Genomic DNA, 27,374 nt, shown 5'->3' with positions numbered 1-27,374 from the left:
AGCCAGGAGACCTCTTTAAATGGTGTGATTTTCCCCCTAGTCCAATGTATTTTTTTCTTGTCTGCGTTGACTATATTGCGATAGCTAGACCTCCAGCGGCTACGTTGGAACATAAGGGAAATTCTAGAGGTGGCAGAGCTGTGCTCTCCGTGCTTTGGAGCCATTACATCAGCTCCCTCCAGAGTCGTAGGCAAATAGCCACTGCTCACTGAGTAGTGCTGATTTGCTCTGAAATTCTCTTACCTTCCAATATCCTTCTTCCTGTTCCCCATTTGTGCGGGCCCATCCAGATGGCGGGGACTCCACCAGGTCTGTACCCACACCCTTGGTTGGAGAGCAGGGTGTGCTCAGGGCTCACAGACCTCACCTGCCATCCCCACTGGACTGCCTGCTTCTCAAGGACAGAGGCTGGGTCTTTGCACTGTGAATCCCTCACCTCATGTTTATTGCACCCACCATCCATTTATGTACACAGAATAGGCTCGATAATATTAATTGAAAGAATGATCATGTGCACACACACGTGTGTAATTGAGAGGGCTTGGACTATTCAAGGGTGTGAAACTGAGTTGAAATATACTGTAAACATACCTGCCCCAAACCAGCACTGAGCTGGATAATGCAACACCCAAGCAATGGCCAAAGGAGGGAACACGGTCACACCCGTTTGGAAATGTAAAATGTCTATATCCCCCATTTGGGTAGAAGAATCTGTGATTAAGCTGAAGTATGCACGTCCTACTTACAAACACTAAATATTGAGGGGAGGGTATGTGTGGTGCAAGTATTTTGTAAGATGCTTTGGAGGGATGATGTTGAGCCGTTTTTTAATTCAATATCCACTAAGCAAAGCTAAGTATTAAGTTTAAGGCCTTACTCTTTACCATTCCAAAAATATACTTCTTGTTTGAATTTTACACTCTTGACTTTGCATGAGGGCTTTACTACATCATCTGTTTAAACATCTGGGTAAAGATAAACTATATAATAAAAGCCAGATCAGTGGAAGTGGAATCATCAAGGTTGTCTCTGCCTTACAAAGTACTCCACTCAGAATGCTTTCAAAAGACGTTAATTTGTTTAAAAGTCTCAGCTGGGTGACCTTAAGCCCAAAGGTCTTAAGACAAATGTTTAACTCCAAAGGCATAACATATCTGCATGACTTATAAATGCAATGACATTTTCAACATTAACAGAAGATTTGACCTTTTGTGTCCCGTATTCTGGGATATGGCGTTTTAGCACATTGGGTTTCTCTTTTTCTTCCTGTTTATTGTTCAAAGGCATACCTTGAAGCATGAACTTCATGAGTACAGCAACTCAAAGCCTAGAAAAGAATCCCTAAGAGCAGAACACAGCAGAGTAAAACACAATTAAATTTTAACCTTTCAAGCTTTAAAAGATCCTAGTAGTTTCATTTCCTCCTTACCAAAATTAAATTAGATCCCTACAGATGCAAGGAAATATACTGGCAGAAACACAATTACATTAAAGCACACGTCATTTATTCATGGCAGTATAAACATGTGTGTGTTTCACAAATGTTACTTATTGATTCAACAACAACAACAAAAGATTACATCTTTCATTTTGACAATGAGACGATGGTAGAATTGGGAGAAAAATCATAAAACCCTAAATTGTAACTTCTTTTAGAAAGCATAATTCATGTGATATATGTGAATCAAAATCATTCAATCAAAACGATCCATAATTGGCTTAATCCTTAACATTTAAAAATATCTCTAGGATAGAATTATGTTCAGGAAAGATATATTTTAATGAAATCTTGCTTCAGCAAAGAAATACCACAAGAAAGTGTTTTCCTTTGATCACAAGCTACTGTCACTCAAAAACTTAATTGGATACGGTTAAGTTGTAAAACAAAATCAGTGCAGTCCTCCATTGGGGTTTTAGAAGAATGTTACTCAAAGCAGGTTGAGAAACATTTCAACTCTGAAGTGTCTGACTGGAAACCATTTTGAGGAGCAGACACGGTGATTTGATGTGTTTTACTAACTATAAAATGCAAACGGTGGGGTTTACAAAGCCTTTTAGAGCCACATCTGAGCACTTTATATTTGAAAAAACTCTGAGGACAATAATTCTGAGAATGACAGAGTTTTAGAAATATAAAAATTGTTTGAAAATTAATGTTTACTACATATGGTGCTAGTTTTGCTTGTATAATTAGAAGGTACCTAGATATTTCCTTAGACCGTTGGTATTCAAACTGGAATGTGCTACAGAAACCAGGGAGACTTGTTTAAACCGAGACTGCAGGGCTCCTACCCTAGGGTTTTAGATTTCGGGGTTGAGCCTGAGAACCTTCATTTCTACCAAGCTCCCAAGAGATGCAAATGCAGCTATTATGGGGACCAACACACTTTGAAAACCACTGACTTGAACAGTAATTATTAATCCAAATTAATAAAAAGAAAATACATCTATATTATATTTCTTTCTATATTCCCCTAAATTTAAAATCTGTGAAATTCTGGTCACACTTTTTGTAAATGATACAGAGTACCGAGTTCAAATTGTTTAATTTTGCTAAAGCGTTGACTGAAAAGCTCTTTAATCCCTATTTTTTTAAAAGCATCTTTTGTAAGAAAAAATGGTATGCTTTCATCTCATAATATATAATGTCATCCAGGGTTAGAGAAACGGTGCATTTAAATCACTGAATTGTTATTTAGACACATGTAAGCATAATCTAGTAAAAGGACAACAAAAATAGAAAACAATTTTGGGTACCATTCCCTATACAAATAAGTTAGGAAAGTCTTTAGCCTCGGGGGCCTCAGTTTCCTTAAAATTAAAATGGAATGTTTGACCTGGACAAACTCTGACAGCCTTTCCAGCTCCAGAAGGAATGTCAATTCCTTCCCATGTCCCAGGAAGCCGGCCCATCTCGCCTTGGCAAAGACAGTAACTGAATCAGAGGAACTGCCCAAAAGTCTGCACCTTTCAGTGTGTAATTAACAAAGAGTTTCAAAACAGAAAATGAAGGAGAGAATGAGACTGGACTGCCTGCCCTGTGTCTTCCAGCTCCTCTGCCGCCCACTCGCTCCTTTGATCTCTGAATCTTAATTATAACAAAAGACAAGATTTTATTTCTCTGAACAGCGTCTTCTTCAGCGCTTAGACAGGCAGGTTCTGTGGGTGCTCACGACCGGTGGACGGATCAGAAGGTGGTGCAGTTTGTTGCTGCTCAGTCGCAAAATTAACAAATATCTGAAAGAAATGATGAAAATAATTAACTTCGAGGAACACTCAACCCTTTGTTCTCCACTATTACAGGGAACATCTTCTCCAAGCCCTGCCCAACTTTTCCTAAGACTCATAACCATTCATTCACAGCACCCCTTCCTAAATCACCCTCAACAGGTAGGTCTTCTGAGGACCCAACTCCAGGAATGATAAACATTTCTGGAAAATTAATAAATCGTCAGGAAATTCTCAATGCCTCAAGCACGGCTTTAGATTGAACCTGTGATCTAATTTCACCTTCCGGGACTCAGGGAACCAAGCACTTTTCTTCCCAAAGTCAGCTCACTTACAGTGGAGCCCCTTTACTTATTGGCGGGGGCCGGTGGGTAAGTGGGGATGGGAAGGCTGACGGGGCCTGATCCGTTTACTGAGCGGCCAATGAAACTATGAGCAGATGGAAGCCCTGAACGTCGAATATTTACCTTGAGTGGAGAGCACACAGTAAATGGGGCCCCTCACACTCACCATCTTTATCAGAATTTTGCAAACTCAAATGGTGATTAATCAAAGAAACGGTGATCTCAAGAAGTATAATCTGGCTCATTTTTAAATCGGCTGGAGTAGGCCTCAAGAAAAACAACGTGGTGATGCCTTTGAGGTACCAGACCTGCTCCAGAGGGGTGTGCTTGATGGAGTAGTATTTGATACTCAGGAAGTTTTTATTGTCCTCCAGAACTCTGAACGGGCTAAGCACGCCCATCTTTTTGGCACATGGTATTCCAATAAATTAAGGCGCTGCCCCTAAAAGCAAAAAAAAAAAAAAAAAAAAAAAGAAAATTGGATCACAGGATTAGGAATCTTAAGCAAAATTGATCACACTATATTTAATTGCCAAATAAATTATCTTTTTGCAAACCACACCTTTAAATACTAACTAGGTGTGGGGGTCAGTTTTGTGAGTCTCCAGAGAATGGTCATGGGCTACGATTCACCACAAGGCATATTTGATAAGAGGTGTCCCCCTGGGTGGGGTGGCCTCTCTGCCCCTTTCTGCCCCCCCTCGCCTTGCCACAAGCCTGGGAAGCCCTCTCTAGGGGAAAGAAGACACCTATCGACGGCTGAGAAGAAGAAAGTATATGTGACATCACAGAGATGCACAGAGACACCTGAACCTCACACCGGAGCACCCGGCCATCCCCACCATTAGCTGACCAACTCCTGGTGAGATGTTTAACTGTTCTGAGCCTCATTTCCACGGGTGCACATGGAGATCCCAGCAGCGGGTTCATGGGGTAGTTTAGAGTGGTCCTTGAACCACTGTGACTTGGACAGCATGCTTCTCACTGGGTAGGATTTTACCAAATGGTCATGGATGAAATAGACACACAGTGCGTAGCTCCTTTACGGACTACAATCTATTAGAAGTTACGACAAACTGGAATCATGGGGTCATCCAAGAGAATGGCAGGTGGTGCTTCTCAGACATTTGTGTGTACAAGGATCGCCTGGTCCCCTTGGGAAAGTGCAGGTTTGGTGTCAGTATGCTGGGGACTGAGATGCTGCAGCTCTCACCTGCTCCCAGGTGATGAAGACCTGCTGGCTCAGGGACCACACCTTGCATCAAGTGTGTAGAGGGTTGTGATCTCAAGCCCAGGGCCCTTCCTGTGAATGAATGTTGAAATCCCTGAGTCTACAAACCCCACAGCAAATGCAAGGGAGAAATTAACTTTTGTATCTTCCATCCTCAACAAAACAAACTGTGTGATGAAGTTGTTCCCACAGAAAAGGGGGGATGAGTAACCACCATCTGCTCTGGGTGACCCAACAAGGGGAAAAGCAGGCTTGTCGTCCTTCAGCGAGGTCAGGTGAGATCCACCACCCCTGCTATTTTGCAGGGAGAGATGTGGCCTGTACTTTGCCATGAGGCCAGAACAATAAGCGATATCTTGTGACAGCAAATAATTAAAACAGGGGAAAAGTCAAGTACACTTATAAGATGTTTTTAGCTCAAAACAAAGAAGTAATGTACAATATTAGCACTACCTTAAACTGGATTCCTGGAAAAGAGAGCTTCAAGCAGTCGGAAACAGCGTTGTGTTGATTTGCTTCGTTGCAGAGCCAAACCTTGACTCTATAACTATCACCAAACCTGAGAGTTGAATTTTAAAAATAAGGTTACTATTGTATAGTCCTAAGATGGATAAACTCTAAGTCCATTTTCACAGGAAGGCAGAAAAAGAAAGTAACTATTCCAAATTGTTGGAAAATTTTGTGTTCTCAAAAATAGAATATTCAGGAAGTAATTATAACTCACTTATGCAGTTTGCTGTAATTCATTGACACAGAGACTGATTTCTCTTTTCAAAAAATCAGCAAATTCTGGAATCAACACCTAGTCCATACAAGAGGGAGGGTGAAAGTGTGAAAGCAAAGTACTGAGTTAAGAAGGCAGAGCTGGGCTGGAGACGGACCCTGAGAACATCCCAGCTTCAAGGGATGACAGCGTGGCTGGGAAGGATGGAAGGGAATAGGGGCTGCTTACGGGATGAAGCCAGGCATTCGTTTATCACAGAAAACAATTCTCCCAACTGTACTTAACCCTGGGGGCCCTGTGACTACAGGGGCCCCTTGGCCTGACATTGCAGAGCTGTGGGCGGTAGGTCTGCTGGGGTCTGAGCGACCACACCCGAGGTTACATTCGTACCATACACAACCTCAAACAGTGACCTCCAAGAATGCATGGGGCTTCCCAAAACCATGAGTGTTTATTCTACTGCATACCCCAGATGCCCCGCATCTCAGTAAAGATCTATGGAATGAAAGCAAATACACATATATATCAAGATGTTAGCAATTTTTCGTTGGTTTTCTTCACTGATGTATGTACCCCAAGTACCTAGAACTAATAAATATTAGTCAAGTGAATGAATGAATGGATGAAAAAAGGCATGCTCAGAGCCTTACAAGCACCTTCATTTACAAAGCATTGGTGGGGAAATGATTACATTTAAGGAAGTTTTCCGTAAGTGAGATTGACTAACACGTTTATGGGTAAAGCACTTTTCCGGTGAATCTGCCTGGTGAAGAAGAGGCCAAAGGTAGCGTGGCCATGCTTCAGGGACATGGATCAGCCTCGTGAGCACCCAGAGATCCTCGTCCTCGTTCTGTGTCCCAGCCTCCTGCCCTGCTTTCAGATCCCCCGAGACCTGTGTGTGACTCCAACGGCCTCCTGCTATTTCGAGCTAACGGTTCCCAGGCCACTCAGGGCTGACAGGTTGCTGAGGACAGAACATCGGTGAAAGCAGCCGGAGACGCAGGTCGCCTGAGTTCGCTCTCGGGACTCTCTGAGGCCGACCCCCGCCTGGGTCAGCACAGGACGTGTGTGTTCTGTCGCCCTGCCCGCTCCGGGTCCGTGTCAGACGCGGTGCTGCCGAGGTGCAAGGGTTCCTGCTCCGTGTCTACGACAGCATCCCGGGCAGGTGCGCATTTAATATTCCCCATAGGGAAGAGCTGAAGCCCAGATCCTTGAATGGCCCCCACGGGGAGGGGTTGCTTCAGGAGCTGCTGCCCATCAGAGAGCTCGCAGCTGTCCTGGGGGGGACAGGCTGGAGGAGGACAGCTGAAGGATGGAGAGGTGCTCCTGGTCAGGTGGTGATGATGATCCTGGGGGCAAAGGTCAAAGCATTTGGACAACCTGGGTGTGATCCAGCCCCCTCTCCCCAACCCCCATCCTCACTTCAGACCTCTGACCCCAGGGAGTCAACTATTCCCACCTCGGTTCCCTCATCTAGAAAATGGGATCATGGAACCAGCTCCCCGAGGAGGCTGTCAGAGAACTGAGCGCGTGAACCCCTGTAGCTTAGGTGGGACAGTGCCTGGCACTTAGGAAGTAGGTGAATAAATGTGCAGTGAAACTAAGGTTCTGCCCAGGACGTGGCCAAAATGAAGGAGCCCTTTCTCTGGTGTGAAGATGCTCACAATTTATCTGGGGAAGTTAGACAAAGCAAATGAAAAATCAGAACACAGATGGACCTAGAGGTTATCATACTGAGTGAAGTAAGTCAGACAGAGAAAGACAAATATCATGTGATATCGCTTATATGTGGAATCTAAAATATGACAAAAATAAACCTACCTGTGAAACAGAAACAGACTTTCAGACATAGAGAACAGACTTGTGGTTGCAAGCGGGGGTTGTTGGATGGAGTGGGAGTTTGGGATTAGCAGATGCAAACTATTATATACAGAATAGATAAACAACAAGATCCTACTGTAGAGCACAAGAAACTACATTCAATATCCTCTGATAAAACACAATGGAAAAGAATATAAAATATATATTATATATATAACTGAATCACTGTGCTGTACAGCAGAAATCAACACAACATTGTAAATCACCTAGACTTCAATAAAATAAATTTTAAAAATCAGGACACACATTTGCCACATTTGCTACATAAAAATACAAGGGTGAGAGGCAACACTGAGTAAGCAGAAATGACTTTGCTCTTTCACACACACTACAATCCAATTCACATTCACAGGAATGGCAGCCCTCCAGGCGTATTTTCCTAATGCATTTTAAAAAATGCACACTAAATTCCAATAATTGTCTAACAAGTTCTCACTATAAGAATATATACATATTAATGTTTAAAATTCAGCTTTACTCTAGAGAATCTGAATTACACAGTTCTTTAAAAAAAAAAAACTCAAGAGAATATGTTTCTGAAATTGGTTGGCAAATTCCTGAGGATCTCTCTAGAATACTCAACAAGACATGTAGACAGAAAGTTATAAAAGCACAGCATCTTCAATAACTAAGAGAGTCTTTGTAGATTATCAAATGCATTCATGATGCGAGTATCTAATTTATGTTAGCCTTCCTTTCTCATTTCTGCCTATAACCTACACACGTTTATGCCAATGATCTAAATTCCACAAAGGATTTATTTAATTCATGTGCTTTCCAGTCTAAAAGCTTTCAAAGGAACCAAGGAGTCATTCGCTTATATAGTCACTCATTCCTCTCACATTTCCAGACAACAGATCGACTTTGCAAAGTCGGCGATTACATAAAGATAAATAAACAGTGTCATCTTCCAGTGAAGGCACCTGTAAGAAGCATTCGACCACTGCTGGGATACAACATTTAGGTACCACAAACATTCAGTGTAATACACCTAATAAACACTAAAACAGGGGAGCAGGCAACGCACTAATGGAATAACAAACACACACACGTGTATTATAAAAGCCAATGAGAGAATAAGGAGGGCTGGCTGAGTGACGGATACTTGTCGGTTACATTCAAGCTCCAAACAGTCCTCTCTAATCGCCCACGAGCATGGCATTCTTGATATGAATACTTTCACATCAAGTACTTCATTATATTATATTATATTATATTATATTATATTATATTATATTATATTATATTATATTATATTATATATTACAGTAAGTCCCCTACATAAAAATGAGTTCCATTCTGAGAGCTCATTCATAAGTCCAATTTGTTCGTAAGTCCAACAAAGTTAGTCTAGGTACACAACTAACCCAATCGGCTATATAGTACTGTACTGTAATAGGTTTATAATACTTTTCACACAAGTAACACATAAAAAACAAACACAAAAAATAAAGAAAACATTTTTAATCTACAGGACAGTACCTTGAAAAGTACACTAGTATAGTACAAGAGCTGGCTTTTCTTAGCAGTACCAGCTACATCACTGCTGCTTTTACGCTTGCTTCCAGACACCCTGGGCTTGAAATAAAGATACTATACTACTGTACTCTACACAGTCCTGTACAGTAAAGTGCACAAAAGCACAGCCACTTGTAGAGGATGCACACACGTGACAATGTATGCCAGACACATGAACTAACTTACGTGATTGGACATGTGAACGCACATTCACATCTTTGAAAGTTCGCAACCTGAAGGTTGGTATGTAGGGGAATTACTGTATATTAGATTAGATTAGCATTAGATTAGATCATATGATATGATATCATATCATATCATATCATATCACATATTTATAATAATACTGTGAGCCCCAAAGAGGTCTGGGCTTCTCACCATGACTCAACTTATCACTAGCAGAGACGGGACTACCCAGGCCTTCTGACTCAAAACCACGTCTCTCCAGGGCCAGGGACTTTATTACTTCCACTTCAGTTAAGTCTGTTTCAGAAACCTTTCTAACCACTGCAGATGCAAATCCGAACGGTCCTGAGAAGTATGAAGGGAAGGGATTAACATAAAGAGAGCCTCTCACTACTGGGCATATACCCTGAGAAAACCATAATTCAAAAAGAGTCATGTACCACAATGGTCATTGCAGCTCTAATTACAATAGCCAGGACATGGAAGCAACCTAAGTGTCCATCATCCAATGAATGGATAAAGAAGATGTGGCACATATATACAATGGAATATTACTCAGCCATCAAAATAAACAAAATTGAGTTATTCGTAGTGAGCTGGATGGACCTAGACTCTGTCACACAGAGTGAAGTAAGTCAGAAAGAGAAAAACAAATACCGTATGCTACCACATATGTATGGAATCTAAGAAAGAAAAGGTCATGAAGAACCTAGAGGCAAGATGGGAATAAAGACACAGACCTACTAGAGAATGGACTTGAGGACATGGGGAGGGGGAAGTGTAAGCTGTGACAAAGTGACAGAGTGGCATGGACATATATACACTACCAAATGTAAAATAGATAGCTAGTGGGAAGCAGCTGCATAGCACAGTGAGATCAGCTCGGTGCTTTGTGACCACCTAGAGGGGTGGGAGAGGGAGGGTGGGAGGGAGGGAGATGCAAGAGGGAGGAGATATGGGGATATTTGTTTATGTATAACTGATTCACTTTGTTATAAAGCAGAAACTAACACACCATTGTACAGCAATTATACTCCAATAAAGATGTTGGGGAAAAAAAAAGAGAACCTCTGACAGCTAACGAATGAAAAGCAGCCTTTGGCAGCTGGCACCAGCATTCCTCCCAGGGAAGAAAGGGACTTTGGAAAGAGCCTCTGTGAACTTCTGAGTTTAAAGGCAAGATCTCTGGGGGTAGGTGACACGGCCTCACAGTGAAGAGAAGGTTGATCCATGTTCACACACCTCTGAGCATGAAGATTCCTCTCTACAGCCAGGGTGCCAGGTTCTTAAATGACCCCACCAGCCGCAGATCCAGAATTCAGAGCACAGGTCAAAGTTGCCACGAGCAAAGGCCAGCAGAACTGTCTCAGAACTTGGAGGCCACGCAGCCTTCAGCGAAAGATTGGACATCTTCCCTCTGAAGTCAAACTCCTGAGACAACTATTACATAAAGAGAAGAGATAAACAACAAGGTCCTACAGTAGAGCACAGGGAACTCTATTCAGTATCCTGAGATAATCCATAATGGAAAAGAATATGAAAAGAAAGGATATATATATATATACATGTATAACTGAGTCACTTTGCTGTACAGCAGAAACTAACACAACATGGTAAATCAACTAAACTCCAATAACATATAAGAAAATAAATAAAGTCAAACTCTTGGGCTCAGCCCACCAGGCTCTCCATGACCTGAAGCATGCCCTCACCTTCGGCTTTTCATTCTGCTCATACCTGATCCCTTCTCTCCATTTATTCAACATGTTGATTTGGTGCTCCATGTGCAAGGTCCTATGCTGAGTGTGGAGGCCTTGGCCTCCAAAGATTCCCTTGGGCTCTCAGGGTTAGGATGCCCTTCTCCTGTGCATCCCCATGTGTGGAGCATCCTCCTATTTGATCAGCTGCTACAGCAAAGCTGCTCGAAGGCAGGGCCCATCAGCTCTCCTGCCCGGCGTCCAGGTACTGTTTGATGAATCAGTGAGTGGATTAAATTTTTTGTTAAAATTTCTCTCCTAAGTGAAAAGCAAAATGGGCTGAATATTTCTATAGGTTTTCTCTTCTTTGGGGGAGAATTGAAAAGGACCATTTTTAAAGCATGAGGCAAAAGTCAGGTCAGCAGGATGGTAAAGTAAGCACCCACTCCTGCAGCACTAGATCCCTGTCACCTGCCCAACCAGCACGATGGACCACGTTGTTTTCAGGGTGCTGAGGTCTCAGCTTAAGACCAGGGCCCTCATCCAGCTTCCTGCATTTTTTTCACGATCTCTCAACATTTTTCTTCATTTCAGAAATGCCTTAGAATCTAGATAGATAAAAGATACATTTTAAGGCTGGTAGTAGTACATGTGATTTTCTATATTTCTCAATCCTGATAAGTAGACATTTCTTTTCTTATTCTTTTCATTTTTAAAGAGAAACTTGAGATATAAGTTTAACTACTACCCATAAAGTTGAAACCCTGACACCATGATTTCTACTCTGAGTAACAGAAGATAATTTTCACTCAGGGTGTGGAAGGGGGAGTCAACAGAGGTCTTTATTGTTGAAATAAATTATTTATGTGATTTTCTGATCAATAGAAGCAGAAAAATGCTTCTAAATGTGTAATAATCCTCCTGCATAAAAGTAGGGGCCAAGGGCTTCCCTGGTGGCGCAGTGGTTGAGGGTCTGCCTGCCGATGCAGGTGACACGGGTTCATGCCCCGGTCTGGGAAGATCCCACATGCTGCGGAGCAGCTGGGCCCGTGAGCCATGGCAGCTGAGTCTGCGCGTCTGGAGCCTGTGCGCCGCAATGGGAGAGGCCACAACAGTGAGAGGCCCACGTAACACACACACACACACACACACACACACACACACACACACACAAAGTAGGGGCCAATAGGAAACTACAAAAATTATTTCATTGAGCAGGTTGGTTCAGTTTAGTAGAAAACCACATAAGCCATCTGAAAACAAATAGAAAACAAATGTCCTGTCATTGGGTGGGATTCCAGGCACAGCCCCACTGAATCTCAGTAGGAAACGCAGGCCCTAACTTGGAAATGTTACAGAGTGGCACGTTTTCCTAAAGCAAACACGATCAGAAACCTGATCGTGAACGAGAATGGCATTTCTGTGGTGTAGGTATCTGTCCATCCTGGGTGACGTCAGTACAAGAAGGGAAGAGTCTTTGGGAAAAGGAGACATTTTGAGCAGCTGGATGGATGTCCTGTCACATCAGGCTCCATAACATGGCAAACCCTGGGGGTCTGCCTGCTGACAGACTCAGCCGCCACACTGTGCTCACACCACCGTCCCCGCAGAGGTGGTGGGAACTAAAGTAGTCATTCTCACCTTGATTTTTCTCTCTGAGCCTTTCAACGTAATTAGGCAAACGCCCCACGGAAAAAAGGCCAGGGCAATTTTCCTCCCAGCTGGGTGAGTGCTGCCTGGAGAGACAGCCCAAGCGCTCACAGGTGAGACCTCAGGAGGGAAACAGCATCATTAAGATGGGGAACCTCAGAGCCTGCACTCCGCTCAGCTGCCCTGTGGGCAGTGATCACGGCTTTGTAAAGCCCTTCCAGGCAGGGCGAGGGCTCGGCTCCCTGCCCACAAGCAAATGCACTTGATTCTGACTGGCCGTGGTCTGGAGGTGTGGAGGGGGCATAGAAGGGATGATCCTCTCGGAAGATGTAATTAAAGCTCTTCTGAATTTCGCTTCCCAGATAATCTCTGTGGATTCCAGTCAGATCCCATGTAATACAGGCTTTAAAACAATAATGGAATAATGAGGAAAATGAATGATTTTCTTAGCAGAGAGGAATTAAGAGGCAGCCTCCCTCCCTTTGCTGAGAAAATGCTTCAAGAAGCCAGACCCAGGGCGAAAGTCTCTGGGGCCTCAACGTGGCTGAAACATTCCTGCTGGACAGCAGGGTGGGTACATACTGACCACCTGAGGAGTCTGGCCAGCGAGCAACAGAGGGTGCGGGATGGGACCGGGTGGACAGGAAGCTCTGTGCTGCACTGTGCCCACCTCCCCCTCAGCTCCACATTCAACATCAGGAAGAAGACTAAGTTCACAGAACACTGGAGCCTGATGTGTTTGGGGGGCGAATAATGAGATGGGCACACAGCTGAGCCGACGTGATCCCAGGCCCAGCAGCAAGCACACGGGGTGGGGGGCCCATAGGTGCACAGAGACAGCGGGGCGTGTGACAAGGTGATGATGCACCAGGAGCTCACAGGGCCCCTCGGACAGGGGACTCTGAACCCTCACTGCCATGAATTCAGGCAGGTATTCCCATTTCCCATGGGCAGAGAAGACCCTAATGATATATGGGTTGTGAAAACAAGTCATCAAGACGGTAAATATTTTCTCAGTATTACCCTGGATTCCTCCAAGCATGAATTAAAAACTAGATGATCCATATCAAAGAAAACATTAATTGGGATCATAAATTCTTCTAAAAAATAGAAGAGGAGGAACACTTCCCCACTGATTTTATGAGGCCAGTATTACCAGGATACCAAACCAGGTAAAAGTATCAAAAGAGAAAAACAAACTAGAGACCAATATCTGTTATGAACATGGACACAAAAATGCTCAACAAAATACTAACAAAGTGAACATAAAAAACAATTACATACCATTACCAAGTGTGATTTATCCTAGGAATGCAAGGTTGGTTTAACATCTGAAAATCAGCTAATGTAATACAATATGATCATCTCAATAGATGCAGAGAAAACATTTGGCAAAAGCCAACACTTTTTTATGATTAAAAACACTCAACAATGCAAGAATAAAAAGGAAGTTTCTACCTAGAGCTATTTTGTAAGAAAAATAAATAAAAGGCATCCATATTGAAAAGGAAGAAGTAAAATTACATTTATAAAAGGCATGAGCCGTTTATAATATATGTAACATATTATATGTAATATATGTAATATAGAAATGCCTAAGGAATCCACTAAATACTGTAGGAACTCATAAATGTGTCCAGCAAGTTTGCAAGATACAAGAGCAATGCATGAAAATGAACTGTACTTCTACACACTTGCAACGAACACTTAGAAAATGAAAATTTTTAAAAATTCCATTTATAATAGCATCAAAATAAATAAAACACTTAAGATTAAATTTAACAAAATAAATGCAGATTTTATAACTAGAAAACATTGTTAAAAGAAATTAAAGAAGATTTAAATAAGCAGAAAAGCACACCACGTTCATGACTCAGAGGACTTAACATTGTTAAGACGGCAATATTCCTCAAATTGGTCTAGAGATTCAACATAATGTCTGTAAGACTCCGTGCTGAATTCTCTGTGGAAATTACAAGCTGATTCTAAAATTCATATGGAATTGCAGTAGACCTAGGCTAGCTAAAACAATCTTCCAAAAGAGGAAAAATCTCAAGGACTAACACTAATTTCAAAACTTACTTGAAAGCAGTGATCAAGACAGAGTTGTAGCATCAGGATAGATACATGGGTCAATGAAACAGAATTCGGTCCAGAAATAAGCCTGTGGGCCTGTGGCCAGCTGATTTCTGACAAGGTGGCTTGGACCATTCAATGGAAGAATCATCTTTTCATCAAATAGCTCTGAGAGAGCTGGATGCACATGCAATGCCCACAGTTGATACCAAAGCTTATGCAAAATGGATCAAATATCTAAATGTAAGTGTTAAAATGATGAAACTCTTAGAATCATGCATAGTGGAAAGTCTTCATTGTCTCTGATTTCACAATGGATTCTCAGATATGACACAAAAAACATGAAAAACAAAAGAAACAATAGATAAGTTGGGCCTTTTCAAAATTAGAAACAACTATGCTTCTAAGGATGTTATCAAAGTGAAAAGGCAAACCATGTATCAAGAGACAATATCTGAAAATCATCTATCTGAAAAGGGACTTGTACCCAGAGTATGCAACCCTTTCAAATACATAATAAAAAGACAACCTAATTTCTTTTAAATGGGCAAAAGATATGAATAGACATTTCTCCACAGAAGACATTCACATGGGCAACAAGCACATGGACATATGTTCAACATCATTAGTCATCAGAGAAATGCAACTCAAAATCACAGCGAGATACTACTTAACATTCATTGGGATGGCTGGAATGAAAAGTCAGATAATTAAAGTAACGGTAAGGGTGTAGAGAAAATGGAACCTTCATTCACTGTTGATAGGAATGTAAAATGGTGCAGCCAATTTGGAAAACAGTCTGACAGTTCCTTCAGTGGTTAAGCACAGAGTTACTATATGACCCAAAATTTTCACTCCAAGGTATATGCCCGAAGAAATAAAAAGATATGTCCACACGAAAACTCATACCTGATTGTTTATGGCAACAGAATGCCGAATAGCCAAAAGGTGGAAACAATCCAACTGACAACCCATTGCCCATTGACAGCGGATAAACAAAGTGTTGTATATTATTTGGCCATAAAAAGAAATGAAGTACTGATAACATGGATGAACTTTCAAGTATTATGCTAAGTGAAAGCCGCCAGTCAGAAAAGACCACACACTATGTAATTCCATTGATATGTTAATAATAGACAGAAAACAGACTAGTGAGGGCTTAGAACTGGAATGAACAGAAGGGGGATAGCTAAAGGGATAGGGTTTCTTTTTGAGATGATGAAAATGTTCTAAAATTGGCTGTGGAGATAACTGCACATAATTGTGAATACACTGAATGATACACTTTAAATGGGAGAGTTACAGGACATGTGAAGTATATCTCAATTCATCTGTTAAAAAGCAAAGAAAGAGGATGGCTACTGTTTAAAAAAAAATGGTGACAAATGTTTGGGATTGTAGTAGTTTGTAAACATGGCCCCAACTCTCTGCACCCTCCCATGCCCACACCCTTCACCACATAACCTTGCTGTGTTCTTGCCCTAAGAGGTTCTTGCCCTACTTTTCTACTCTTTTTCTTTAGCCACATGACTTGGTTTGGCAGGTGTGATGTGACCTCAGGCTTGAATCGTACTTGTGCAGTTTGGCCATTCCGTTTTGTAGCCCCACTGCTCGGAGGCTTATCCCAGGAGAAGGATGAGAGACAGTTGGGACAGAGCTGCCAACCTGCAGCTTCAGGAGGACGAATGATGACCGTATAAGCCACTGCATCTTATAAACTTCATTTTGCTGCTCTATGTAACAAATCTAACTCAGGGAAAAGTTTTTTTTTAATGATTTTGATAAAAGAGAACCCAAAATCAAATTTGTAAAATGCTTCTCAACTATGAAACCACGAAATGTTACAAGTTCATGCATTTTTCTCTGAGTGCACACACACCCCTAAATTTTAAGCTAACTGAACCCAGAGTAAATAAACGTCCCAAACTCCAATCTTGAATTATTTGAAAACGGAAAGATCGTTCTGACCTAAGAGAAATCCATTTCCTTGGCTAGGCAGGGTCTTCTCGTGCTGAGACCGTGTTGAGAATCAGAATTCGCCATCCCGTGGTGCACGCTGAGCTTTGGAGGCATGTTTTCGCTGTCTGCATTGCACATTAGTTCTTGGCAGGCTGGGGTGCATCAGGGCTGAGCCTGGCTACCCCGCAGAGAAGTGACAGGAAGATACTGCCAAGGCTGTGGCAGCAATTAGGCCTGAATCACGCACCTGATGGTTCCTGTTAATGGCGACACTGGGTAAGACAGAGCCTGTTGCTAAAAGCAGCCAACGGAGGATGAACAACACAGAAGCTTCTGAGAGAAAAGCAGGTTTCACCCCGTCCAGAGATCAGTGGGATCGGAATGGAAGTCTTTATCAAAGGGGTTGATTGCTGTTATTAGTAGTTGTTCATTAAGCTGGACAGACCCCACATGCTCCACAGCCTCCTCTGATTCCTCTTTCTAAGGCCAGTCGGGGAAGCTGGAAGAAGATAGCGTTTAGTAAAGACCCCCCGTGCACTCTGGACTTTACATTCATTCACTCATTTATTTATTTGCTCAACAAATACCCTGAGCACATGTCGTGTATCGGGCACTGTCCCAAATGTCAGACATCCAGTAATAAACAGAAACAAAGGGCTACCCTCAGGAGGTTTATATTCCATTGGGAAGAAGTTGAAAATATTCAGGTAAACACACCGATGCTGCGTTTCACATGTCAGAGTACGTCTGTTCAGATTTACAGATGAGCGACAGAAAACCCAAAGCAGCAGGATATGAACAAGCCTATAGTCTGAGGTCAACCAGTGCAGAGGGGTAAGGCCTTCCTTTGGCCCATTCTGTCCCATTGCTCTGCTCACAGGCCTCCATTGCTGAGGTTGCTTCATCTCTAGCCATCACATTTGCATTCAGGTCGGAAGGAAGGAAGGAAGGAAGGGAGGGAGGGGCAGAAAAAGTGTGTGCCCTTTCCTACAAAGTCATATCCTTGAAGTTTCTGGCACCTCTTCTATTATCTCTGTGCCCGCACGTAGCGGTTGGTCGTGAGAGCTGGAAAACGCATTCTTATTTCCAGGTGGCCGTGATGCCAGCTAACCTCCAGGGGCTCTTCTGCTGCCATGGGTGGGTGGACTAGATACTGGAGACCCTTCTGGAGTGGTGACTGTTGAGAGAACTGAGGGAATAAACCACGCATTCATCTCGGGAGAAAAGGACATCACGGCCTCAGGTGGGAAAATGACTGGTGTACCCGTCTACTTCTCTTCACAGTATTACAAAATATGTATGATTTTCCCCATTAAGAGAAAGAAACAGCTTTCAGAAATGTGAAAGAACTTTGACAAGGTCCTAGAGGTGGTGTTACAAGTTTGACTCTAAATCTCAGCTGTCTCATCCAAGGGGGTCAGTCTGTGTTTCAGGAAGAGGGGGGTCTGTTTTCTCAGTAGACGCAACAGAAGAAGGGTCCACTCCCCTGCTGCAGCGCTTTGTCGATCCATCAGTTCGGGGTCAGGTGAGTGGGGATGACAGCGGTAGTATGAAAGGGATAAGGAACTCAGGAGTCGAGCATTGAGTTTGAAAACTGCTTCTTTCAATTGTACTCTGCGTTCTGAGCCAACCGCCTAAATTCTTTAGGTCTGAGTGTCTTTAGGGTGAAGTGGGTAAACTCATAGCTATCACATTGTAAGGATTAAATGAGATAATGCACAAAAAGCCCCTGGCAAATGGCCTGAGTTTGGTAACCTTTCAATAGATGTAAGAGCACGGATGAGGGCCCCGACATGTCACATCCGTGTTCACAAACAGTGATGCAAAGGTGTGAAGAGCCTGGCTATCCCCTCCCTCTGTCTCCCAAGAGTCAGCCGTCACCACCAGCTTTAGGCTTCTTTCCCTGGCTCCTGCCAGGGCGAAAGGCACAGGGCAGAACACAGAGCAGTTTCTTCCTTATGAAGCCCCCAGGCAGCTCCTGGATCTCACAGAGACATGTCTCCGCTCCCCCCCACCTCAGCCACCCTGGCGCCCTGATTTCTCCCCGACAGCCCCATCTTCCATCTCCCAGACCCGAGGGTTAGTGACCATGATGGCTCCTCCCTCCCTGACTCCCCAGACCAGCCGGCTGTAAAGCTCTATTCTATTGTTCTGCAAAGCCCCCCACCAATGCTTTCTTCCCCTCATGCCCTGTCCCCAGCAGACTCCAGTCCATCTTAATTAACCTCCAGCTAAAGAACAAGAATCGCCTTATAATTGCCATTCCTGCTCCTGTTTCTCGTTCCTTCCCTTTGTTCTCTAACGTTTCACCCCAGCATTTAAGTCTTCCTTGGTTTAACCCCAAAGACTGTCTTCAAGTGGATGCCCCACTATTCACCCTGGGCCTGTGTGACAGTCCAGCTCTTGTCAAACTCGATTTGTGCTGTTTACCTCCAGGTCTCTCCCAGCACCAGAAATGCATGCAGAGTTGAGTCACCTCCTATGAATACACTTGGTTGAAATGTCTCCTCTTCCACGAAGCCACCCCACCAATCCATCACTTAAAACACTGGGCTAGTGTTGTCTCCTCCTAACCCCTACTGGGTGCAGCACTTACAGTCTCTTGTATAATTTCTGATTTGTTCTTTAGGGTTCATGCCTTATTCATCTCTCCAGCTCAACACCCTGTGACTACACAGACACCCCAAAACATTTGATGACTATTGCATCACACAGCATTTTGTTCACCAAATCACCACAGCATGTTGTGTTTACATTTCTGTGTATGCATGTCCGTCTGACACCAGACTTACTGACTCAGGGGAACCACACCTGCGTTGGGCTCCTGAGACAGGCCCTCAGCAAATGTGCGTGAATGAACAGGAATCACGATGTGAGTCTGAATCCAGGGAGAAATCTCTCATCACTTCCGTTCCCCATCTTCACTGTGGGTGAGAAGCAGTCTGTTCGTTCTTGAGGGAAAATACAAGAAAATGACAGCACGGTGCCCCCTTTTGTAAGGTGACAGCTCTGGATGACATCACTTATGAGCTGAATGCCCAAGACCAGAGGCATCCGCCCAAAATGCCCAGCAGGAGAAGAGCATGCAGATCAGAAACGCTTAGGGCAACACTGACCATGTTCATGCAACGCAGTGTCATGAAGGCAAACGTGATGACGAATTCCGCGGGTCAGCCAGGTGTCCACATGCTGAGGAGAGCTACCTCCTTTCTGAGGAGTAAAAGAAATACACCTGATAAAGAAGCAAATTGCTCCCTCAAAAATAGGGACAAAGGAAGTGAAGAATGATAAATAAATAAATATTTTGTGAGACCCCACGGGGGCATCTCTCAGCTTAGAACATGTTAAGTGAGTGGGTGTCAGAAACTTAGTGACAATGAGAACACACAGAAACACCACCAAGAGGAAGATTAACAGGGGAAAGCAATTGGCCCAGATGTGGTCGTAGACCGGGCAGGGTCTGCATCCGTACACATCTGCACAGCCCCAGGATGCACCCCAGCGGGAAGCAGGCTGGGTGTGAGGTGACCGTCCTGGGGACCCTGGGAATGACACTCAACCTTTCCAGTCTTATTTTCTGTGCCTGTAAAAAGGGGTCATAACGATGGCTACTGGGTTGGTGGTCATGAGGAATAAGCTACCTGATACGTGTAGAACACTCAGGACTGGTGTCTGGAACGCACTATATAGGTGTCATCTCATGCTAGATAATCTACACACAGTACTTACTCCAGGAGGGAAGAGAACATGTAACCAATGGCTACCAGATAAAGGGTGAGACCTGGGACTCATAAGAGAAGGGCTGTTCCATAGGCTGTAGAAGTGAGAATGGAAAACAGGAGTGACTCCTGGGAAGGGGCCCGATCACCGAGGAGAGGGGGTCTGGGACTGCAGGTTATGGTTGCACTCTACAAATTTCAGAAAAGACAACATCCTTAGCCGGGGCAAAAGGGGGAGGGACGCGTTCCCAAATTTCTTGAGCCTGAAGGGGGTCACCCAGGGGCACTGGCACCTCTCCTGTTCCGACTGGAAATGGGGAAAGGAAAGCCACAGACGGCGTCCAGGCTCCAGGGCCACTGAGCACAGGCAGTGGAGGCTGGGGTGGGGGAGGATTAGGGGAGGGCAGGTCCTCCAGGAGGAAGGAAGACGTCATCATGGGGGGATCCGGCCGAGTGCGGAGAAGGACGGAGTGAGAACGCAGCTGAGGAGGGTCTGAGAGGAGCTCACAGTGGCAAGAGGCCTGCAGTGGAACAGGGCAGGGACCACATCTCACATCACAAGGTTGACACAGAGGCCGGAGGGCTCAGGGTGGGGGGAGATAGGGGGCGTGGAGGGGGAGAAAATGCCACTCTCCCCAGAGAGACCGCGCCTCGGAAATTCCCTACTCTAGACCCTGTCTGTCCTTCTGGCCAACCAGTTCCCACTTTTAGACAAATTGGGATGGGACGCCGTCTGAAGCTGGGATGAGCAGGACGCAGCCCCGAGCCAGAACCAGGAAAAGTCCCTTAGTAACTCCCAGGAACTGAAATCTAGCATTGGCTTCTTTCCTGAAATGATAAAGTATGACTCCATGATTATCAAACTTGAACTTGGCTGGTTCTTTGTTTATGAACACAAAGAACATTTAAAAATATATTAGAATGCCAACTCTACGGTTAAACACAGTGTTTAATTATTTACAGCTGTCACTTAAGACACCTTAAGAAGTTAAAAGAAGACAGTCTTGAAGTTGAGGAAAATAAAAAATAGGACGGCCAATTAGGAAAGGAGTGAACTTAGAGTCTGGCAACATTAGCCCTCCTGGGGGATCAAAGCCTAAACACTTCAGGACCCTGTGCATCCTCTTTGGAATAGTTCTCCTGGGTTCCCTGGGCCCAGGGGTCCAGGGCCAGCTGCTGCTGACCCCAGGCTCCATCCCTGAGACAGTAAGGATGCCTGAGCACAGAGCCATCCTGGGGCGGACAAAGGACAGAGGCTGTGCTCCCCAGGAGCGTAGGGTCTAATTGGAACCAGGCAGGATTGGCACAGACAGACCTCCTGGCAGGGAGGATGCAGTTACCTGCCAAAGAAGAGGGCAGGTTGTCGCCATGAGGAGAAAACAAGGAAGGGAAGTGCGGAGTCTTGGAGAGGCCATGGGTCCCCCCACAAGGAAGGAGGACGGTGCTGGCAGCTTGGCGGGGATGCAGTCATGGCTGGGAGGTGTCTGAGAGAGGCTGCAAGTGCGGGACAACGAGGCAAGGGAGAGATATTCAGAGGAGGTGGGGGGCATCCTCGTGACCCCAACCTGTCAACTTCCCAGTGCCCTCCAGGCCCGCGGGCTCCTGGGTGTCATTTCTTACATCTGAGCTGGGACCAGACTGAGGTTGGAACGAGAGGAAGATGCTTTTCTCACTCAGACCCTGAAACTTCTGCAAAATGAGGTCACCCAGGGCCCAGGGGATCGGCTTGTGGGATGAAATGCCCCATGTGTGGAGCTGGCCCCTCTTCGGGCCTGTTCCCAGTTCCTCCCATTCACTGTCCCTCCCCTGCCAGCCCGGAGAGCCAAGCAAGAATTCAGTGCCCTCCTAACCAGATTTACTCAGAGACTTCCCTACATCCTCCAACCAAACCTCCCCGCCGCCAGATGCCACGGGTGGTACTTCTCCTGTGATGCATACCTATTAGGCCTGTGACACCACAGGTGATGTGAGCCTCGCTCCCCGGGTGACGGGCACCCAATGGGAGAGACTCCATAGGACCAACTGATCCCTCCTCCCTGGGCTCACGCATGGCCCCTCCTCTCGGGAGCTCTGACGAACTCTTCGGTCCAATCATCTCCTGATAGAGTGGCCTTACACACCTCACATTTCCTACAAATGCAGTTAATGGAGCCCGGAGGGCGGGGGCAGTCTGGGTGGGCAGCAGGATGCTGGGCTGTGAGGCTCAGAAAGGAGTAGGGGAAGGGACTCGCGTCCTTTGGAGGAACATTCTCTGATGGGGGAGGATGAGTGGGTTGCCCTTTGGGCCCAGGAAAGGAATTCAAATGAGCAAAGGTGGAAGGAAAAGAATCAGGGCACTGAGAGTCGAGAGTGGATGAAAAGCACCCAGGAAGAGGGAGTGCAGCCCGGGATGGCCTGGACCTGGTCTCGCCTGCAGGCTGGGGGTGACATGGCGGCTCTGAGGTCTGGGAGGCACCTCTCTCCCCTGCACCATCTCCGGGGCTGTGCCGTCCCAGTGGATGGGGCAGGGAGGGCAGGGCCTGTGCTCTCCTTCTCTGTCTCTTTTTCTGTCTGTTTACCTCTCCGACCCCCTGCCCACATGCTCTTCCTCGCTTCCTACTTCTGTGGCTCTTGGTTTTACCCATCCCTGCATCCTTTTCCCCTCCCGCCCCACCTGGAAGATGGATTCTGTGCCCAGTTGAAACGGAGCAGGACCCTATGGTCCTTTCCCACCGTGTCCTCCACCTGCCTTTTGTCTGGGGAAAAACTTTAACCAAAGAGTAAGTTTAATCAGAGAAGTGAGAAAATGCAGAAACCAAGGAAAACAGTCCAACAAGACTAAACAATAATAGTTTAGTCATTAGGCAAAGTCAAGGACCTTTAGTTCCTCCTTACGGGTTACGGATAATATTCTGAGCCATGTCCTGTGAGCTGTCTCGTAGATACTGAAACCCCCAGCAGATGGAAGAAGTGAACTACATGATGACCAGACTGTAGCCATGACATAAGCTGCCACAATTCCCAGAATTGGCCTCAACGAAATGGGAACAAACCAACCCTGGAACTGAAGATTAACTGTCCTTAAAACGATCAGGATGACGCTGATCAGACCACCGATGACCAATTTCAAGGTGACTGTCACAGCTGACTGCTGACTGCTGTTTCTGCACATAGCCCCCTCCCTCTGTCTATAAAAGCTCTTGCCCACTGGTTGTCACTGGCGGGGAGTCAGCCTTTGGACAGGAGCCCACCCTCCCCCTCCCCAGGATGCTGGCCTCTGAAATAAAGCAAACCTTCCTTTCCCCCAACCTTGCCTCTTTGCTGGCTTTTGAGGGGCAAGCAGGCAGACCCCACTCTGGGTTGCACAGTGAGCTGTTATTCCAGCAGGACCCCTGGCTGCCATCAGCATTGCGTTTTCTGGGATTTTCCTAAGGGTTTCTAGTGACTGATGATGGGTCCAGACCAGCACTGGGATTCGGAAGCTGAACAGGGGCTAAACCTTCACTACCTCCTGGCTCCCCACTCCTCTGTCTCTCTCTGTGGGCTCTCCTGCAGCTGCCCTTGTGGTTAGGGGGTTCCCAAGGACACAACCCGGCATCGCCCCTCTACAGGGTTTCTGCAGCTCCCGCCCTCAGCTCCCGCTTCAGACCATGTCTCCTGACCCAGGCAGGACCCAGCCCAGCCACCTCCATGTCTCCACAGGGAAACCCCTTACTCAGGTCTGAACCCAACCTCAGGGCCATCTCTCAAACATCGCTTCATCCTGAGTTCTCTCCTCAGAGACCCCCCACCCCCACTCTCTCTTCTTCATTCTCTCCTCACTCTTTTCACATTCCCTCCGTCCCCAAATCATGGAATCACCCTGGACTCTCCTCCTCAGCTGCTGCCTTTGCTGACACGCTCAGCATCACACTGTCTGGACTCGGGGCTCAGGAACATTCATTTCCACGGCTTCATCCTGGCTTTCATCGTCTCTCACAAAACCCATCACAGAAGCTCTCTCTGACCCTCCTATATCCTGACTCTCTCTGGGGGCACAGCGGGATGGGTCACTCGGGTCAAACTGCCTGTGGCAGTAACAGCAGCAGGCACCCCAGCATGACCAGAGCAGGGCCCTCTTCTAAGTTCTCTCACATGTGTGTGGTCCTCACAACAACCATCCCACAGCTGGGGATACTGAGACCCAGACACCCTGTGACAGGCTCCATCCAGGGGCAGCCAGACCAGGCCTTCATCCGCCAGGGGTCCCCCTGCAGGAACCCAGCGGGGCCTCCACAAAATGGTCCAAATCGTACCTCTGGACTCATCACCCAAGGTCACACCAGACACCGGGCAAGAAACCTCCTTCTGCCCCGGTAAAAAGCCTGCTCACGTAGTCAGGGCAACAAGGCTGGAAGCCAGGAAGTTGGTCCCCTGTCTGCTTCACCACCCTCAGGGCAAGCGAGCACAGGGACTGCGGGCCTCAGGGATGTTCGGGGATGCTGGCAGAAGGGCAGGGACCGGGTGGAGGGGGGAGCTTCTTGTAGCCCCCCACACCCCAGGGATGGAAGTGGGCACCACGTTGATGACCTCCAGGTTTAGGAGTCCAGCGTTCCATAAAAATGATCAATCCCGTGTTCTCCATCTCAATATTATGGAAAGACATGTAGTCAGTTTGTCATAGGAAAATACCAACTTTACAAACTATTTTTAAATGTATTAAGTTCAAGGTTCCAGTGACTAACCCACAAGCCATCTGTTAACAGAATTCTATGGTACACATTGCTATGTTCAAATTGGATAACCAGCAGGGACCTGCTGTAGAGCACAGGGAGCTCTGCTCAATGTTATGTAACAACCTCGGAAGGAAAAGAATTTGAAAAGGAATGGATACATGTATATGCATAACTGAAAAAAAAAATGTATCCTAGGGGGAAAAAAAGAATTCTACGGTTCATATTTACTAACGATCCATCCTCACCCCTATTACACATGATCAGACCTAAAACTCATTGGCAGACGAGAGAGATGAGCACACAGACCAGAGCAGCAAGAGGAGGCACCTCCCCACAGCCTCCCCTCTCCCGCCCCTTCCAGAGACATCGGCAAACCTCTTGAAAGGCAAGTAGCTAAACTCAGACATACATCACCTGACACTCAGGCAAGGACTATAAAACTTTATGTGAGCAGTCATAAAGGCGAGGGAGCTTGAAATATTATTTTCCTTTTGATGACCCTCATTAAAGGTGAGCAGAGCACATGTTGAGAACAGTTTCCAGCGGGTTTATCTGATGAAGGATTGACATGAAGCGACAGTGAGCATGACCAACCAGCAGCGCCCGGCTCTCAGCTGCTGGAAAATTGTCGTCCACTCCCCAACGCGGCGTCTCCATCCAAACGTTCATGGTATTTTCTCCATAAAATAAAAATATTTCAACCTAATATATATATGAATTTAACAAATCTCTACTTGGGAATTCTTACTTTAAAAACATTGAATAACTGAAAATGAAAAGAGATGTATCAACATATATGAATAAATTATATCAAAAGGAACAGATTAAACAACAAATTTAAAAGAAATTAGAGGCATACCTTGGAGATACTGCAGGTTCCATTCCAGACCACCACAATACAGCAAATATCGCAATTAAGGGAGTGACACAATATTTTTGGTTTCCTGGTGCATATTAAGTTATGTTTATACTACACTGTCTTCTAATAAGTGTGCAATAACATTATGTCTAAAAAATGTACATAGCTTAATTTAAAACAATATTTTTTTGCTAAAGAATGCAAACTGTCATCTGAGCCTTCAGTGAGTCATAATCTTTTTGCTGGTGGAGGGTTTGAAATATTGCAAGAATTACCAAAATGTGACACAGAGACAGAATATGAGCAAATGTTATTAGAAAAATGGTGCCAACAGACTTGTTCAACACAGGGTGGCCACAAACCTTCAACTTGTAAAAAATGCAGTATCTGTGAAATGCAATGAAAGCAAAGCACAATAATACATGGTATGCCTTGTAAACTCTGAAAATAGCTTAGGTAACACTGAATTTTAAAAAAAAAGTTATACGGGGACACAAAAACACTCATACAACTTGATATCAAAATCATTATGATTCCAAAAGGTAAATGGAAAAAAAAAAACAATTAACCAGGAAGAAATCTAAGTGATTAAAGCATGCTAAGTCTCTAGTCTATTAGTTGAACTAAGAAGCAACCACAAGGACCATCTTTCACCCTCTTGAATCAATGGGGGCCTTTCTCCAGGTGCAGCACTGGCTACTGACCCATTCTGGGTGAGGAATATGTCAGAACAATCTTTCTACGTGGTATTTTGTATCAATGAGGATACTTTTGGTCCTTGTTTCACCTTGACTGTGTAATGGTATTTCCAACCCTCCCAGTGTCACCGCAATGACAGCATGTGTCTCCATGGGCAGAAGACAGTAAGACCTTGGTCGGGTGGTGGGGGAAGCTGGGCCCTGCAGAGCTGATGGTGGGCACCCCTGGTGATGGTGTTTCACACACAAACATGCCCCTCCCCTCTCAGCCTCCATCTCCCCTTCTGTGCCCCTGAGGTGCCTGGACCTCTGGTTATAACCACATCCAGCTACTAATTCACAGGAAACATTTAAGTGGAAAGATGGCAATGCACCTGTTTTTGATGTGCTGTGGGGAACCCAGGCACTGGAAGCTGTCATGGACCATGATGGCAAGTCTCGGGCACACGGCCTCACACTCCTCCATGCTGGGGAGACAAGACCCAGGAGTGAGCCATGGCCCCAGGCACAGGGCTCGAATCAACAGTGAGATGAGCAAGGAGACAGATACACCATTACTGAAAAGCAGCTAATTTCCCATAGAGGGACCTCACGAAACCCAAAGAAGTACTTTGGAAATGGATAAGACTTCATTTAGGTGGCAACTACACAACTAACAAAATATTAGTAGCCTTTCCATATACTAGGAAGACCAGTTACAAAATATGTAGGAGAGAACCTTTAAGCAATAATCCAAAAGAGCAAAATAGATCAGAATGACCATCATAAAAAATGTGAAAGTCTTATGGAAAGAAAGATTTACTAATGGACCTAAATGAAATCTTGAATCAATGGAAAGATGTGTCAGAAAAAGGGAAAACAATGAACATGTTTTAAATGGGAAATTATTATAGTATAAAAATTATTGTAA

General features: G+C 45.0%; 1 protein-coding gene across 1 annotated transcript in view; it reads right to left on the bottom strand.

Moving 5' to 3' along the window:
* Positions 1-3,144: 3,144 nt before the first annotated feature.
* Positions 3,145-27,374, bottom strand: part of ABCA13 (ATP binding cassette subfamily A member 13) — a gene marked incomplete at both ends in the record, with an annotated part of 307,539 nt that continues 283,309 nt past the window's right edge. Inside the window, 5 exon segments of the mRNA XM_082846245.1 lie at positions 3,145-3,237; positions 3,881-3,957; positions 3,960-4,014; positions 5,257-5,362; positions 26,839-26,931. Coding sequence (XP_082702371.1) covers positions 3,145-3,237; positions 3,881-3,957; positions 3,960-4,014; positions 5,257-5,362; positions 26,839-26,931 — 424 coding nt within the window.

Source organism: Leucopleurus acutus (assembly GCF_964270905.1).
Source record: "Leucopleurus acutus genome assembly, chromosome: 9".
Taxonomy (NCBI): domain Eukaryota; kingdom Metazoa; phylum Chordata; class Mammalia; order Artiodactyla; family Delphinidae; genus Leucopleurus; species Leucopleurus acutus.
The sequence above is the reverse complement of the archived record's forward strand: the minus strand, read 5'-3'. Positions and strand labels throughout refer to the sequence as shown.